Source organism: Camellia sinensis, chromosome 12, assembly GCF_055761805.1.
Source record: "Camellia sinensis isolate YWXY chromosome 12, ASM5576180v1, whole genome shotgun sequence".
NCBI lineage: Eukaryota > Viridiplantae > Streptophyta > Magnoliopsida > Ericales > Theaceae > Camellia > Camellia sinensis.
The window spans coordinates 27,624,544-27,642,041 of NC_138972.1; the positions used below are offsets into that span (position 1 = coordinate 27,624,544).

General features: G+C 37.9%; 1 protein-coding gene across 15 annotated transcripts in view; it reads left to right on the forward strand.

Moving 5' to 3' along the window:
• LOC114261580 (protein kinase and PP2C-like domain-containing protein) overlaps positions 1-17,498 on the forward strand; it is a 132,779-nt gene that overhangs the window by 95,810 nt on the left and 19,471 nt on the right. For 10 of the 15 annotated variants that reach the window (XR_014346104.1, XR_014346103.1, XR_014346106.1 and 7 more), the window contains 9 exons: positions 1,284-1,351; positions 1,489-1,620; positions 3,301-3,838; positions 4,216-4,285; positions 4,394-4,613; positions 4,775-4,879; positions 12,429-12,579; positions 15,268-15,917; positions 16,719-16,776. Coding sequence is in view for 3 of the 15 variants with exons in the window: in XM_082898241.1 (XP_082754367.1) it covers positions 1,284-1,351; positions 1,489-1,620; positions 3,301-3,838; positions 4,216-4,285; positions 4,394-4,613; positions 4,775-4,879; positions 12,429-12,579; positions 15,268-15,917; positions 16,719-16,763 (1,979 nt within the window). In the remaining 12 variants the exon portion in view is untranslated. The remainder of the gene's footprint in view (positions 1-1,283; positions 1,352-1,488; positions 1,621-3,300; positions 3,839-4,215; positions 4,286-4,393; positions 4,614-4,774; positions 4,880-12,428; positions 12,580-15,267; positions 15,918-16,718; positions 16,777-17,498) is intronic. The other 5 variants (XR_014346108.1, XR_014346107.1, XR_014346109.1 and 2 more) reach the window with 2 other exon arrangements.

Consider the following 17,498-nt stretch of genomic DNA (forward strand, 5'->3'; position numbering starts at 1 on the left):
TAGCTAACGTGGAATATGATTTCAATTTTTAAAACATTCATGAATAAATAATGCAAATAATATTAATTTTTCTAAATTATTTCCAACATCTCACCAATTTAACCTGCATGGATAGCCTAGTAGTCAAAGGAGTGAGATATAAACTCAGATGTTTTGGGTTCAACTCTTGCTGGCATCTAGACCCTGTCTTGGAGAGGTTCTTCATCATCCAAAAGGAAAAAAACCTCGCCAATTTTAAAATTTGGTATTGCTACTCAGCATCTTAGGTAGACGTCCTAATTAGATACCTCTTTAAGTTTTAGCTGAAAATTCTTGGAATTACTTTATGGATTTAATGGTAACTACTGAACCTCTTCAAATTACTTGTCTCATTAATTTAGAAATTCCAAATTTGTTTTGGTTTCAGCTCTCGCTGCTTCTTCTCTGTTTCTTTCTCTCAACATCTTCTGCTTCCTTTGTCTCTCTCTTCTCTGCATATTCTTCTCTTTTCTGCATCTTCCCTGGTTCTTTCCCCTTCTCTGCATAGCTTAGCTTCGCTTCTTCTTCCTCTTCTTTACTGCTTTCTTCTTCTTCATCTTCCCAGCTGGTTTCTTCTTCCTCTCCCCTGTTGCTTTCTCTTTCTTCTTCTTCACTGATGTTGCTTCTATTCTCTGCTTCTTCTTTGAATCTATTATCTACTTCCCCGCGTCTGCTATTACTCCTGCTACTGCTGATCTGTCTGTTCTCTGTTGTAGCTATTGTTTTCTCTTCTCCGTAACTGTTGTTGGATCTTTCCTCTGTCACTGATGTTGCCTTCTCTCTTTCTTCTCTACTGTTGCTGCTGCTGCTGATGATGATGATGAGGAGGATTTCATCTGTGTCCAATTACTTAATTTGTTTACTCTTTGCTTGGTACCACATATGTGTTTTGATGGAATTCCTGTGAGAAACCAATTTACTTGTTTGGGAGTTTGGGCGGAATGTAGTAAAGTTCTCCGTTTGAGTTATATCACTTGAAATTTTTTCTAACCAAAGTACCAAACTAAGCTAAATCCGAGTACATAGGAAGGAGAAACTTTGGAGCAATTTTTTGAAACGTAAACATCTCTTCAAACTCGAGATGGGTTTTCTCCGACAAGAGGGGTTTGATGTAATGTGGTCCCATAGGAAAAGATTGATTGCTGAGTACTGGCATTGGATAAGCTTATTGCTGTATGTCTATCCCTTTGTTTTGATTCTCTGTTTTATGAACGTATGATAAGGTTTATACTAAAGTTATAATGATCATGTTTCCTATTTTACAGCTAAAGCTCTGCAGCATCTACATAAACTTGGGATTGTACACAGGGATGTAAAACCAGCAAATATTCTTGTAAAGGCCATCTACATAAGCTTATTGTTTTGTTTTGTTTTGTTTCTGATCTTTTTGTGGGTAAGATTTTGTGTTTCCTATTGAAGTGGTTGAATAATATGCTGTTGGTGCCTCTGTTTTTTTTTTTTTTTTGGCAGCTTGATGAAAACCTTCGTCCACATCTGGCAGACTTTGGTTTAGCAGAATATAAGAAAGATCTTAAACGAGTTTCTATGGAGAACTGGAGGTCATTTGGAAAGCCAACTGGTGGTTTCCATAAAAAGAATATGGTCGGCACACTCATTTATATGGCGCCTGAAATATTGAGAAAGGAGATACATAATGAAAAGTCAGATGCATATAGTTGCAGGTGTCCTTCACGTGTTGCATCTTGCATTTTTTGAAATTTGTTGTGCTAGCGTGTCCATGTCATATCTCTATCGTGTCTCTTGTCCATGTCCATACTTCTTAGAGTGTCTAATAATGGATTAAACACTATTTTCTTGCGCTGACTATTTTCATGTCGTACTTGTCGAAAAGCAAATAGAATGATTGGTCATCTTGATCATTCATGAATGCCTTAATTCACTTTATCTAACAAATTTCGTGGCAATGTAATAACAAGAAGGGTATGCATGTACTTTATATTGTTAGATTCGGGGATAACATTTCAATGCTAGATAGTAGGTATAGACCGAGTCTTTTGCTTTGTTATCTAGGCAGCTTATTTCTCTTACAGTCCTACCTTGTCGTAGAACTTGGGATTTGATAGATCATTATCATTTGCAATGACATGTAGAAGAATTTATTTTATATAATTTCATATAAACATGAAATTTGATAGATCATTATCTTTTGCTTACTGGTGTTGTCCCATATACTGATCTTCATGCAGAAGCGCAGGTTTGACTTTTTCCTTTTACTATAACTCACTGTTTACATGGCTATATGGCTGTTAAATTATCACTCTTGCGAGTGGAGGTGTAGAAATGTGTGTGGGCCAGTAATAGCATAGATGAAGTAAATGTCTGAGGAGTTTGGCACCTCCTTGATGTTGATGTTACGTGCCCCGAAAGTGTTGGTGATGTAAGGGGTGCTAACTCCTATTTATAAGAGGGGGGTCACAAGACCCATAACAAATTTCCTAGATATTTCTGTATTCCATTAGGATATGCCACAACATGTGGCTGTGTATCAATCCCTTGGGATTTGCCTTGATCCCTGAGCATCCACACAAAAGGTCCAATGGTGTGGTATCTCTCTCTCAGTAAGGCTGGCTTAAGTGGCACTCACAGGGGTGTCGTAGTGATCAACACTTTAGTCTCTAGCCACCAAACCACAAAATCTTCCGAGGTGCTATGTTGAATACTTCAGCATATATAAGTCCTGCCTCTTTGACTTGGCTATTGGACGAATGGCACAGTGTTACTATCGCAGAGTTGAAGGACATGTAGTTTGACCACCATGGTGATTAAGACAAGTGGAACACTTGAATCCTGTAGTTTAACCACAGCAGTTTCAGGCAAGCGTGGCATGAACTCATTTTCTGGGACTTGGGGTATATTTCCTGCCACTCTGTGTTGAAGGTCATGTAGTTTGACCACCACGCTAAGCTCTCCCATTTTCAGCTACTCTGTGTTGTTCAATCTCATTTAACATCTAGTGGGATTTCTCTTCCTGCTTTCTAGATTACTTCTCATACCATTCCTCATTTTTCTTGTCATTCAGTTTATGAGCACACATATGTTCATGCATATAACTACTTATCAGGGTTCAGGTTTCCCATATAATTTTCATATTCTAAAAATTGTATTAAAAAAAAAAGGTTTCTGTTGAAGTTAAGTTTCTTCTGGACGTCCAATTCTTCACAGATAATATCTTACATCTTAATCTGACTGAATGCCCCCTAATCATTTGACCTATCAACTATGCTTTTTAACATGGTTGTGCATCATGTGATCTGCTTGCAGGCCCACGCTGTGCTGGAAATGAACTGTACTGAACAGCAACTTACAGCAGCCGTGGTGTCTGAAGGATTGCGACCTGCTCTTGCTGGTCACAGCTCGTCTGCACCAACAGGTTTCCCGTCCTTGATACAGAGATGTTGGGATGCAAATCCCCAAAATAGGCCTTCTTTTGATGATATTATTCTGGAACTTGATCCCATCTTGGAATGCAGAAAGAGAGTAGAGGAAGACGAAAAGGAAAAGGCACTTGTTGACCCCTCTATCCCTCTTGGTGATGAGGGCATCCCGAGCCTTCTTGCTTATCAAAAAAGTATTAACTGGTTTACTGAGGGTGAAAAGAGATCTTGTCTCGCAGCTGATTCTGGTGTCAGAATTTGGCCTGATCCTTTTACTGATCCTTCAGCACACCATCCAGTGTTGTCTTGGGGATCCTTCGGTACTTGTGGGAGAAGGGAGACAACGGAGGACACTCACTTTCTTATGCCCCATATGTGCGGTGAGAAGGATATCCATGTGTTTGGAATCTTTGATGGTCATCGAGGTGCGTCATAAATTAAGAGCTACTTATTTTCATCCTATTGGTGTATTTGGTACCAAACTCAAGCAACAGTGGATTTTAATGAGAACTAAAGCTCATGTGGGTGATCACAATATTAATTAATAAACAATTGCTTGGGCATCACTTGAAGTGTTTCTTAATGAAACCAGAATGACATAATGAGCATTACAAAGCCCAACTATTACAAAATGGAATTATTTGGAAATTAGTTTTAAGAAATTAATGTTTAAATTCTTGAAGAATTCCTTTTTTTTTTTTCTTTTTTTTTTTATAATTCTTTTTGGTTGTTTCCAAACATAGCCTATGTGTCGTGCATTAGTTGCTCTAGATTACAATAAAAATGGCAAGATCAAATGCAGGTGCAGCAGCTGTTGAGTTTTCTGCTCGAGCTCTACCAGGATTTTTGCAAAGTCTTGGTTCCATAAAAAGGTTTCTTCCATTCTATTATTCTCGCGGGCTCTTTACATTCTATAATCTATATATGAATGTATTTAATAAGAAGTACATATTTTTATTTTGTATTTGATAACAATGCAGTCCGTCCGATGCATTACTAGAAGCATTTGTCAAGACAGATGTTGCATTCAGGAATGAATTGGATTCCCATCGTAAATCTAAGGGAGTTATTCAGAAAGACTGGCATCCTGGTTGCACAGCCATTGTGGCTCTTATAGTCAGAAACAAGCTTTTTGTTGCTAATGCTGGCGATTGCAGGGCAATGCTATGCCGAGCTGGCAGTGCTTATGCTCTAAGTAAGGTGAGATCGGACTTGATTTATCAACTAAATGACTGTGTAGTTGAAACATTCTATTAGAATAAAACATGGACCTTTTTTTAACTTATTTTATTAAAAATTGTCTCCTTTGCTTACCCAAATGGGTTAAATTGTTCTCCAACTAATTCAACTTGACGCTGTAGGATCATGTTGCAAGTTGTCCTGAGGAGAGAGAACGTATTATCAGTGAAGGGGGACAGGTCCAATGGCAAGTTGACACGTGGAGGGTTGGGCCTGCTGCTCTCCAGGTTTTCTTCTTATCCTTTGCTTAACGATATTCTAGAAAAATGTGTAGACTATTGTCTTCTAATATGGTTGTCTATTGTGAGGAAGTATATAATATAAACTTATTTGTTTCGTCAAATTCTTTTTGCACCAAGTGTTAAGACACATGAACCACCACTACAACCCATATCTAGGGATATCTTGAGCATTATGATTATCAAAAATACTTATGATCACTAAAACATGAGCGAAAATATAAAAGGTAAGGAGTTGGTCCTCGAATCCTACTCTAGCTTCTGAGCGTAGCGAGGAGGCTCCTTGTGTCCTGCATCGGCTGGTAGTTGTATGGAGGGTTCATCAGTTGTCACCATGAAGAGGAACATTATGCAAGTTGGGCTCAAAGCATTCGATGTGGTTGTTGACGGGGTTGATCGCAAGAAGATGTGGGTCGCAAAAAAGGGTAGATCTCTGCAAAGATCCCTGATGTTGGGATTTGAAGTTCCTTTGTTGGCTCAAAAGAAGCTTCTTAATTCCTGAAGAGAGGTCTTTCGGGCAGTCTCAACCTCTCGGAGGGCGCATAGGCTTTTGGAGGTCTAGAGACTGGTGAATAGGAGTGGTTGCTCCTTGAGGTTAGGATTTTTGGGGCAAATCAGTGGCAGGTTGTCACACCCCAATTTCAAATTAGCAATCTAAGGCATGATGGTTAAGGGTTTAAGGCTAGTTAAGATTATTAAGTTAAAATGGTGAGATCTTCTATTGTAAGTTCATATTAGATGTAGACTGATTCAAAAGAGTAGGGTGATTGATGTATGTTTTAAAGCCTAATTTAGTGTTCAAGGGTTCAACAACAAAAATGGAAAATAGGCCATCGGGTGCCAAAATCGTGTAACAGTCACGAGAAGGCCCAATGAACGCCTTGAACACCTTGGGAGGGACCAATGTAAGTTGTGAAAACTTACAGAACTAGCACGGGACTTCCAGTTTGAAAACAATGTAGCAATCACGAGAATGTCCGAGGAATACCTTAAACACCTCAGGAGAGACCATTGTAAGTTGTGGAAACTTACGGAACTTCAACGGGACTCCCGACTTGAAAACGAAGCAAAAAAATGCACTTTTTTCCACACTTAATCCTGAAAATAGGCCATCGAGGGCCAAAATTGTGTAACAGTCACGAGAAGGCTCGGGGAACACCTCACACCTCGAGAGCGACCAATGTAAGTTGTGGGAACTCACCGAACTAGCATGGGGCTCCCGGTTTGAAAACTATGTCGGAAAAGTCACTTTTTTCACACTTAAGCTTAAAAATAGGACATCGGGAGCCAAAATCGTGTAACAGTCATGGGAAGGCCCATGAAACGCATCAAACACCTCAGGAAGGACCAATAGAAGTTGTGGAAACTTACGGAACTAGCACGGGACTTCCGGTTTGAAATCTAAGTCAAAAAATGCACTTTTTTTCACACTTAGGCTTGAAAATAGACCATCAGTGGCCAAATTCGTGTAACAGTCACGAGAAGGCCCAAGCAACACCTCAAACACCTCGGGGGGGACCAATGCAGGTTGTGAAAATTTACGGAACTTGCACGGGACTCCTCGTTTCAAAACTAAGTAAAAAATTGCACTTTTTTCACACTTAATCTTGAAAATAGGTTATCAGGGGCCAAAATTGTGTAACAGTCACGAGAACCCTAGCAAAACCCCTCAAACACATCAAGAGGGACGAATATAAGTGGTAGAAATTTACAGAACTAGCACGGGAGTCCCGGTTTGAAAACTAAGTGGAAAAAGACACTTTTTTCAAACTTAAGTTCGAAAATAGGCCATTAGGGGGCCAAAATCGCGTAACGGTCACAAGAAGGCCTTGGAAACACGTCAAACACCTCGGTAGGGACCAATGTAAGTTGTGCAAACTTACGGAATTGGCACAGGACTCCCGGTTTGAAAACTAAGTCAAAAAATGCACTTTTTTCACACTTAAGGTTAAAAATAAGTCATCAGTGGCCAAAATCGTGTAGCATTCAATAGAACACCTGGGGAACACCTTGGGAGGGATCAATGTATGTTATTGAAACTTACAGAATTAGCACGGGACTGCCGGTTTGAAAACTAAGCCGAAAAAGGCACGTTTCTCATACTTAAGCTTGAAAATTGGCCATCAGGGGGCCAAAATCGTGTAATAGTCACGAGAAGGCCCATGGAACACATCAAACAACTTGGGAGGGACCAATGTAAGTTGTGGAAACTTACGGAACTAGCACGGGACTTCCGGTTTGAAAACTAATTTGAAAAAGACATTTTTCTCACACTTAAGCTACAAAATAGGCCATCGGGGACCAAAATCGTGTAACAGTCACGAGTAGGCCCATGGAACACCTCAAACACCTCGGGAGGGACCGATGTAAGTTGAGAAAAGTTACGGAACTAGTACGGGACTCCTGGTTTGAAAACTATATCAAAAAATGCACTTTTTTCACATTTAAGCTTGTAAATAGGCCATCGGGGCCAAAATCGGGTAACTATCACGAGAAGGCCCGGGGAACACCGCAAACACATCGGGATGGACTAATGCAAGTTGTGAAAGCTTACGGAACTTGCACGGGACTCCTGGTTTGAAAATTAAGTTAAAAAATGCACTGTTTCCCACTTAATCATGAAAATAGGCCATTGGGCGCCAAAGTTATGTAACAATCACGAGAAAGCCCAGAGAATACCTTGAACACCTCCAGGGGGACCAATGTAAGTTGTGGAAACTTACAGAACTAGCACAGGACTACCGGTTTGAAAACTAAGTCGAAAAAGGCAGTTTTTTTACACTTAAGCTTGAAAATAGGCATCGGGGGCCAAAATCGTGTAACAGTCACGAGATGGCCCAGGGAACACATCAAACACCTTAGGACGGACCAATGTGAGTTGTGAAAATTTACGGAACTAGCACGACACTTCCGGTTTGAAAACTAAGTCGAAAAAGCCACTTTTTTCACATTTAAGCTTGAAAATAGGCCATCAGGGGCCAAAATCGTATAACAGGCGCGAGACTTTCCGGGGAACACCTCAAACACCTCTAGAGGGACCAATGTAAGTTGTGGAAAGTTACAGAACAAGTATGGGACTCCCAGTTTGAAAACTAAGTCAAAAAATGCATGTTTTTCACTTAAAGCTTGAAAATAGGCCATCGGGGGCCAAATTTTTGTAACAGTCACGACAAGGCCCAAGGAACACATCAAACAACTCGGGAGAACTAATGTAAGTTGTGGAAACTTATGGAACTAGCACGAGACTTCCGGTTTGAAAACTAAGTCGAGAAAGACACTTTTTTCATACTTAAGCTTGAAAATAGGCCATAGGGTGCCAAAATCGTGTAACAGTCACGAGAAGGCCCAATGAACGCCTTGAACACCTTGGGAGGGACCAATGTAAGTTGTGAAAACTTACAGAACTAGCACGGGACTTCCGGTTTGAGCAATCACGAGAATGTCCAAGGAATACCTCAAACACCTCAGGAGAGACCATTGTAAGTTGTGGAAACTTACGGAACTTCAACGGGACTCCCGACTTGAAAACGAAGCCAAAAAATGCACTTTTTTTCACACTTAATCCTGAAAATAGGCCATCGAGGGCCAAAATTGTGTAACAGTCACTAGAAGGCCCGGGGAACACCTCACACCTTGAGAGCGACCAATGTAAGTTGTGGGAACTCACCGAACTAGCATGGGGCTCCCGGTTTGAAAACTATGTCGGAAAAGACACTTTTTTCATACTTAAGCTTAAAAATAGGACATCGGGAGCCAAAATCGTGTAACAGTCACGGGAAGGCCCAGGAAACGCATCAAACACCTCGGGAAGGACCAATAGAAGTTGTGGAAACTTACGGAACTAGCACGGGACTTCCGGTTTGAAATCTAAGTCAAAAAATGCACTTTTTTTCACACTTAGGCTTGAAAATAGACCATCAGTGGCCAAATTCGTGTAACAGTCACGAGAAGGCCCAAACAACACCTCAAACACCTCGCGGGGGACCAATGCAGGTTGTGAAAATTTACGGAATTTGCACGGGACTCGCCGTTTCAAAACGAAGTCAAAAATTGCACTTTTTTCACACTTAAACTTGAAAATAGGCCATCAGGGGCCAAAATTGTGTAACAGTCACGAGAACCCTAGCGAAACCCCTCAAACACCTTGAGAGGGACGGAACTAGCACGGGACTCCCGGCTTGAAAACTAAGTCAAAAAATGCACTTTTCAAACACTTAGGCTTGAAAATAGGCTATCAGGAGCCAAAACCGTGTAACAGTTAAAACCATAACCAAAACCATAGATATCATCTTTATACATTAAATATAATAAACATATGATATCCTTGATTAAACATTTTATTTCGAAGAATACAGGGTAGATTTAACTTTCAAAGAAGTTGTACTGCAAAATAAATAGTGATTTATCGCCACTCACCTCTTTTCCCCCTTAAAATGTAGGTTAGTCCAAATATAATTCAACCTGCATCATATAAAACAATGCATGTTTGTACACAATCCATTTCAACAAAATTATAGCAATTTTAATTCAGTTTGAAATTCATTTTCTTAATTAACTTGTTTAAGGTATATCGAAGTTTCCACCATGTTGCTTACTAGGCCCTTGCTAATATCTCAAAACATGTTCGAGTTAAATTCTGTGTGATTTGGGGCTGAATTAGATGAAGAAAATAAGTTTGAAACCATTTTAATGCGATTCGAATTGTGCGGGCAGCAGTAGGTGAAATCAGTCTGGTTCAGTCTGGTTTTGCATGTTTTTTTGACAGAATTGTTAAAATCGGTTTTCTACAACTATGGCACCAAACAGACTGACTAGAACAAGTAAACCGGACCGGACAGGTAAATTCGGTTTTGTTTGATTCGGTGCAGTTTACCGGTTTGTGCATTTGTTTTAAAAAAAATAATAATTGCCTTTATATATATATATATATTTTATAGATCAATCTAATTAAAATATAAGGCTTGTTTTTACCCAACAAACAACAACATAATTGCACCAAGACTAATTCATCAAATATCAAATTCAACAACAGTAAGAGGTAATGCTTGTATATTATTTGAATGTTCGGTAAATTCAGCATAATCCGTTAAGTTCGGTTCTATCCGGGTGAAATCTCCAAAACCGAACACTGAACCGATTTCCAGGAAAAAAAAAAAAAATCGCAACACAGTCCAACGGTGCAGAAAACAGACCAAAAACCGTTATCTGTTCAGTGTAGGCAGTTTTTCCTTCACCCCTAGGCAGCACCGACACCTTTTAGTAAAATAATCATATCTCTCACTACAAAACTTGAAATCGAGCTCCGTTTGATGTGTTAGAAACTAGACTCCTATATGTTTCCAATGGTATAGGCCATACCATTTATTTCTTTCCCAATTAATACAGATTTGCAATCAAAATTGACCCAAAACTTTTGCTGCCTGTCCACTGATTTTCAGCAAAGGTAAGTTACTTTCAAATGAGCATAACTCCTTCACACAAACTTGGGTTTGGGCAAAATTGACTCTAAATTGAACTCCCATAAGTCTAGTTTCTAATAGTAGTAATTTCACATCAAAATTTCACATATTTTAGGAGATATGGTCAAAAGAGTGCAACCTGTTCAGATTCTACTTGTCAAGAACTCAGTTATTTTCCTACTCAAAAGCTTAAATTCAATTAGAGTAAGTGTCAAAGCATAAAATCAACCAATTAAAGGTAACAATAAGGTGAACATGAATTTTACCTATCAATAATAATAATAATAATAATAATAATAATAATAAATTTTTTTTTTTTTTTTTTACCTCAATTCAAACTAGGGGCAAGTCTAGGTTCTTCTTCTCTCTCTCTCTCTCTCTCTCTCTCTATTTTCCGTTGTTTTTTATTACTAGAGAGACACTTGTCTCTCCTATATATGTATCTATATATTCAAGTATGAGGTTTCACACTCCTAAGTGAGGTGTGTGCTTGGATGTCTCTACCAATACATGATTAATATTAATTAATCAAGTTTACACTAATTAAGCTAGGTTAGTACTGATTAATCAAGTTCAGGCAACTAATCGCACTTGACTTAATTATTCATGTTTAAGTTTAATTAATCTTGATTAAATTCACTAATCACACTTAAATTACCACTAATCCTGATTATGTTTTCCACACATTGCATATAAATGTTAAGAACATTAGACCATGCCATTTCAGCATCTTGATGAGGGAAATATAATTATATATAGCTTACCGTATGCAAATATAATTCTTCCTTTCTTGTCTCTGTGTTTTCTTTCATTTCATATCAAATGACAGAACTTCAAGGCTATAAACATTGGATAGCAAAACATGTGTATTTTATTCAAAGAACAAATCTTTCTAGTCATGCCAAAGGACCATCAAAGTATGTCTTTTAAGTGTATCATACACCGAAGAAGGAAAATTTAATTCCAGGCATTTCAAGCATTGAAATGAGAAATATGTACGTGTCAGTTAATAGAAATACCTAGGGTGTTACAACAGCAGTTGGTGGTTGACAGAATGCGTGGGTTCAGTGAACAAGGACTACATGGGAAGAGACAGTAGAAACAGTGAGGAAATCCTGAAGCAATCCCCCCTAGACTCTTTTGGCATCACATCTGCAAGAGGTTGCATCACATACCACTAGTAACTGTCTTCCAACAAATTCCTCATTCAGGGCTTCAAAGTAATTCCACTGCATCACTTTTATAGAGGATTTAATCTTGAAAATTTGGAGCCAAGTAGTCTTGAAAATTAAGTAAAGCTAAGGGTTGGACCTATACAGAATCGTACTCATGATATTGAAAGCTTACCTGAGTAATAAAGAACAAAAGACAACCAGAATATAACTGAAAAGTAAAATTAGCAAAATACCCTAATATGCAAATTAAAAAGTAAAAAGAAAAGCTGTAATCAAACTTAAAGAATAAACCAACTTTACTAATCCAATTCTAGGAGAGGTTCTTTCCAAATATTTTTGAAACTCTATAGGTTCAAAATTATATATGCTTTTTTGTGGATTCACAAGTTGAAATTGTTTATGTAATGTAGTGTCATTGCCACCATCATGGCTTTGCCAAGCCCTGCAACAACTGGGAGGTTGCTGTTGCTACTTAAATCTGTAAGTGAGGTTACAGAGACTTCTAGTTCAAAAAGAGCAAAAAAGAAGTCTGGCTATGATGTGGGAGCTGTTGTTCAGGCAGAGGTAGAAATATCTATTTTTGTTGGATTTCCATCTTGGTGTTAATATTTAAAGGCTTCATTTGACCACAAAAACCTGTTGTCATGGTTTCTTTATTTTTTAAGATTATGCAATTGTGTTTTATTGCTAGATTACTGAAATAAAGATTTTGGAACTGAAATTGAAATTTGGATTTGGTTTCCATGGGAGGGTACATATCACAGAGGTGAATATTTTTCAATTATTATTTTTTATTTTTTTGACACAATGGTACAGTACAGTCATCTATGATTATTGTCTCTAGATTTATATGGGTTTCCAATTACTTGGCTGTATATACTAGTTAAACTTGTGTCGTGGCAGGCAAATGATGATAATGCTGTTGAAAATCCCTTTAAAGACTTCAAAATTGGACAAACACTGACCGCAGTAATTGTTTCAAAGACCAATAAATCAGAAAACAATAGGAAAAACTATCAGTGGGAATTGTCTATCAGACCTTCACTCGTTACAGGTACGAATGTCTGAAGTTTCTTTATTTATAGTCTATATCAAAGCTTTTATTCACTGGGTTCCCTCAATAGCATACTTGTCCTTTCAATATGTTAACATATCACCCAAAGTTGGCTGACATTTATTCCAAGTAGTTGAATTGGCAACACAACTTGTGTTTTTCATTCTTTCTTATCTAAGTACACCATTCTTTTCTTGTAACCTTGAATCATTTTCTACACTTCTACTCCTCCCCTTTATGCAAGCAGTATCTTGAACTTGGACTATAACCCCAGCACTAGAGCCGTTTAACTTTATTTTCCATCACAAATTGTGTTCCATCATATCTACTTATCATAGTGTTCTTCCATCTCAAAATAGTTCATCCCAGTAATGCTACTTTGTATCCTTTATTGTAGTATTTTTTTGATCAGCAACAAAGAGATTTATTAATGAACAAAAAGAAACGAGGATAAGGCATCCTCTACAAAGAGGATAAAAAAGAAAGAAAGTACACAACCCAAACAAGACTACATCAAAATCCTTCTACATGTCACACATCGACAACCAATCTCTAAAAAGTGGAACCCCTCTAAAAAGAGCATTCACCGAAGCCCAAAAGGAGGTTACATGACAAATTTTATCCCACAAAAAATCCACATCCCGAAATTTATATTCGAAAACCCGTGCATTCCTTTACAACCAAATGACCCAAAAAGTCGCAAAGATGGCACAATACCAATGCACTTTGGCCTTCTTCGATGCACCCAAAGCTCAAAAGTCAATTAGTAGCATATGCACACTGCCTTTTGGGGCCACCCACATAGCATTCTTCAAAAGAAACAATCTATGCCATAAACTCAAAGCAATTGGATAGTGCAAAAATAAATGATCCATGAACCAAGGACCACATGAACACCTTTGCCTTAAGAGGAGCACAAGTCTTTCAAATTATTTTATTAAAAGGAAATTGAGGAACTTTAGGATTATCAATGATTTTGCCAAAAAAGACTTGCAAGAAAAAATACTTGATGAATGAAGAGCCCAAACCCTTCTGTCTTCCGAAAGAGGAGCCAAAGAAATATGATTAACTTTTGACAACAAAGACATCAACTCTTCAGCTTCGCTATCATTGAGATTCCTAAAAAAATTGAAATTTCAAGAAATTGGAGCCAAAAAGAAACAAGCCATGGAAGCTATAGAACTATTATGAGACCAGGCCACTCTATATAAATGTGGAAAATTTGAAACAAAGGAAGAAGAGCCCACCCAAACGTCCTCCCAAAATCTAACAAGTTCCCATTATCCACCATCATAGAAAGATAATGAGACCAAAGTGGATAGAGATGAGAAATTGATTTCCAAGGAGCACAACAACTACCCCTAAAGACCACCTGTGAATTCCTACCATTACCCTGAATCCCATACTTGCTTCTAATAACAGAATGCCATAGTGTGTCACATTCATTTGGAAATCTCTATAACCACTTGCCAAGTAGTCATGTTTCTAGCCACAATGTTACCAATGGCCAAATCCCCCTTTTCCTTTGCGAAGGAAACTATTTCGTAGTTCACTAGATGATCCTTCTTACCCTCATCCTTACCTACCTAGAGGACCTTATCAACTTTTCTAATGATCTTGCAACCTTAATTGGAATCCTAAACAAAGATAATAAAAAAAAAAAATGGAAATACCGCTTAAAACTGTCTTAACTAGAGTATATCTACCCCCACGTGAGAGTAAAGCCTTGCGTCACCCTTTCAACCTCTTGCCAATCTTTTCCACAACTGGATTCCAAAAAGATTCACTCCTAGGAGTATCCCTCAGTGGAAGTCTCAGGTACTTGAACGAAAGTACCTCAATACCACATCCTAGAAGCGAAGCCATTTGTTGAAGCTTATTAGTTGCAAATTGATGCCCACCACACTACTTTTTTCCAAATTAGCCCTGAGATCACCCCAAAAATTCTCAAAACCAAAAAAAGATCAACTATCTGGCTCTCATCCCCGGTGGAAAAAAAACGGTATACTTTATTGTAGCATGACTCACCTTATGCTATTAATTGTCTTTGTAGTTATCCCACTTGAAGATAAATTCGTTGAAATGCTTACATCTTGTAATATGTTTAACTCAGAAATAGAAAAGCTTACACCTTATATGTGTCTGTTAATAGTTGTTGGGCATTGCTCTAGGGATCATCCTCATCTGTGTATGAGCACAGATGAAAAGGCATTCACACCTGTATTTAATGTGCATCTCTTTCGTGCCTAAGCAACTGTTTTAAACACAAACACACAGACATATTTTATATGTATCTTTTTGTTGCTGTAGAAAGTAGTACTTAACTACCATGACCACTCATTTCTACTCCATTTTCCCAAAATTTGGTCCCTGAGCATGCTGCTGACTACTTGTCGTTGGATGTTTCTTATGGCTAATATATTAAAAAAGTAGATATTTTTTTATCTACTGGGTGTAGTTTTTATCCTTTTTCTCTGGTTGGGTCTATTCAAAGCAATGCTCGGTGAGATCCAAGGCCACTCCCTTAACCCATGTCCTCAGTTTTCCTCTTTGTTCTGTTTGAGACTGCAACATGTATCAAATCAGCCCTTGCTGGTGCATTAGTTGGTCTAAGTTGCACATGACCCAAACTTTGTTCTAGTATCTGTTTTATCACTCAAGTTGATCCAAATGCAATTGCTTATCCAGGTTCTACAGAAATGGGAGGCAACACCCCCAGTTATTCAATTGGGCAACATGTAACTGGATATGTCTATAAATTGGATAGTGAATGGATCTGGTTAACAATATCTCGACATGTGAAGGCTCAGCTCCACGTTGTTGACAGTTCACGTGAACCTACTGAACTTCAGGAATTCCAGAAGCGCTATACTGTGGGGAAAGCAATATCTGGTTATATTTTAAGTGCTAATAAGGAGAAAAAGTTGTTACGTTTCGTGCTGCGTCCAATTTATTCTGTTCCTGATAGAACACTTGGTTGTGAAACTATTAAGATAGATGACACAAGCAATCACTTGAATGGGAATGTAACATACCATATTCACGAAGGTGATGTTGTAGGCAGCAGGATTTCCAAAATTCTTCCTGGTGTGGGTGGAATGCTCATCAAAATAGATCCACACCATTATGGAAAGGTCCATTTTACTGAATTGACGGACTTATGGGTTTCTGACCCATTGTCTGGATATCATGAGGGACAATTTGTCAAATGCAAAGTCCTAGAAATCAGCCATTCAGTTAAGGGAACTTTCCAGGTTGATTTGTCATTACGCACAACTTCAGATGGCATTCATTCTCAGAAGTCTACTACTGTCAGCAACAGTGAACTCAACAACACTGTAAGTATTTAGAATTACTGGTGCTTTCTTGCATCACCAAGTCAGTATATAATTAAAATTCTATTTCATTCTTTTGCACTTATCATTTTGCATTATTATTATAACCCTTCAACCGACCACCAACACCCCCCCCCCCCACCCCTTCTTGTTTAGTGGGTGCTGCAAGCAGTCAACAAACACCCAACAAAAAATAGGAACTAATATCACCAAATCATATTAGAAAATTGCAAAACAATGTTGAACTGACCCAAAAAAATTAACTGTCAAACAACACACCAGGGACCTGAATACCAATGGGGCCCAGAGCTTAACATTACGCTCCAATAAACCTGGCTGGTGATCCCAATTAGCCAGTCAGCACCTTCAATATCCGATGGAACTGAAAATTGCTCCACACAAAGCTGGCAATTTAGATTTCAGAAAAACTGCCCCTTTTTCTGGAAAATCATATGAAATATAATAGTCAGCTCTCTATTATTGAATCACTTGTCTTTTTTGATGAAGTAGTTATTTAAGATGTATGGTTAATAGGCCTTATTTAAATAGTTAATAGGACTTATTTAAGCTGGCAATTTAGATTTCAGAAAAACTGCCCCCTTTTCTGGAAAATCATATGAAATATAATAGTCGGCTCTCTATTATTGAATCGCGTGTCTTTTTTCGATGTAGTTATTTAAGATGTATGGTTAATAGGACTTATAGTTTGTTTTCTTGGCTGAATATCAGCTTTTATTTTTATGCTTTGAATGTCATCATCTGTCAAATATTATTTTGAAGAGATAGCCATTTAATGATTCACAGATATTTTGCAAGCCGTGTAGAAAGTATAGAGGATCTTCATCCTAAGATGAATGTGCAGGTATTACATACTATAAATTCCTCTCTCTCTCTCTCTCTCTCTCTCTCTCTCTAAATTATTATTATTATTATTATTATTATTATTTTGTTGTCTATACTCTATATAGCCTATGACTTCTCAAAACTTCTGTCATGGTGAAATCTATCATGGTATTAACTCATGCTTTTATGGATGCCTTTCAGTTCACCATCGTGTATCTCCTCCCAAAAGTATTATTATTATTATTATTATTATTATTATTATTATTATTGTTATTGTTGTTGTTGTTGTTGTTGTTGTTGTTTATTTATTTTGAGATAGGACCAAGAATCTAATTACAATATTGGTGTGGAAGGGGGGAAGTATCGAAGCTCAAAACCCAGGACATATGCATGCGAAAGGCATTCCCTTACCATCAGCCTAGGCCTTGGTTTCATTTATTCTCTCTCCCCACCTATTTGTCTTTTTTGATGATTTTTTGTGTGAATTCGATTAGGATGCATTGTTCTATTACCTCAAATTTACATTGATTTATTAGTTTAGAAACAACATAAATTCTTGTAGTGTTTGTCAGTATTTTTCCCTTCCCATTTTGCTAGTATCATATTTTGGTGAGAATCTCAGTTTCATTGTGTTGAATATGTCGATACTAAATTTTAGTTTTTATTAATTTTGTGATCTGTTAAGTTATGGTGAGCTCATGGAGTTTCAACGTGCCATTGAAATTTTTAGTAGAAGAGAGC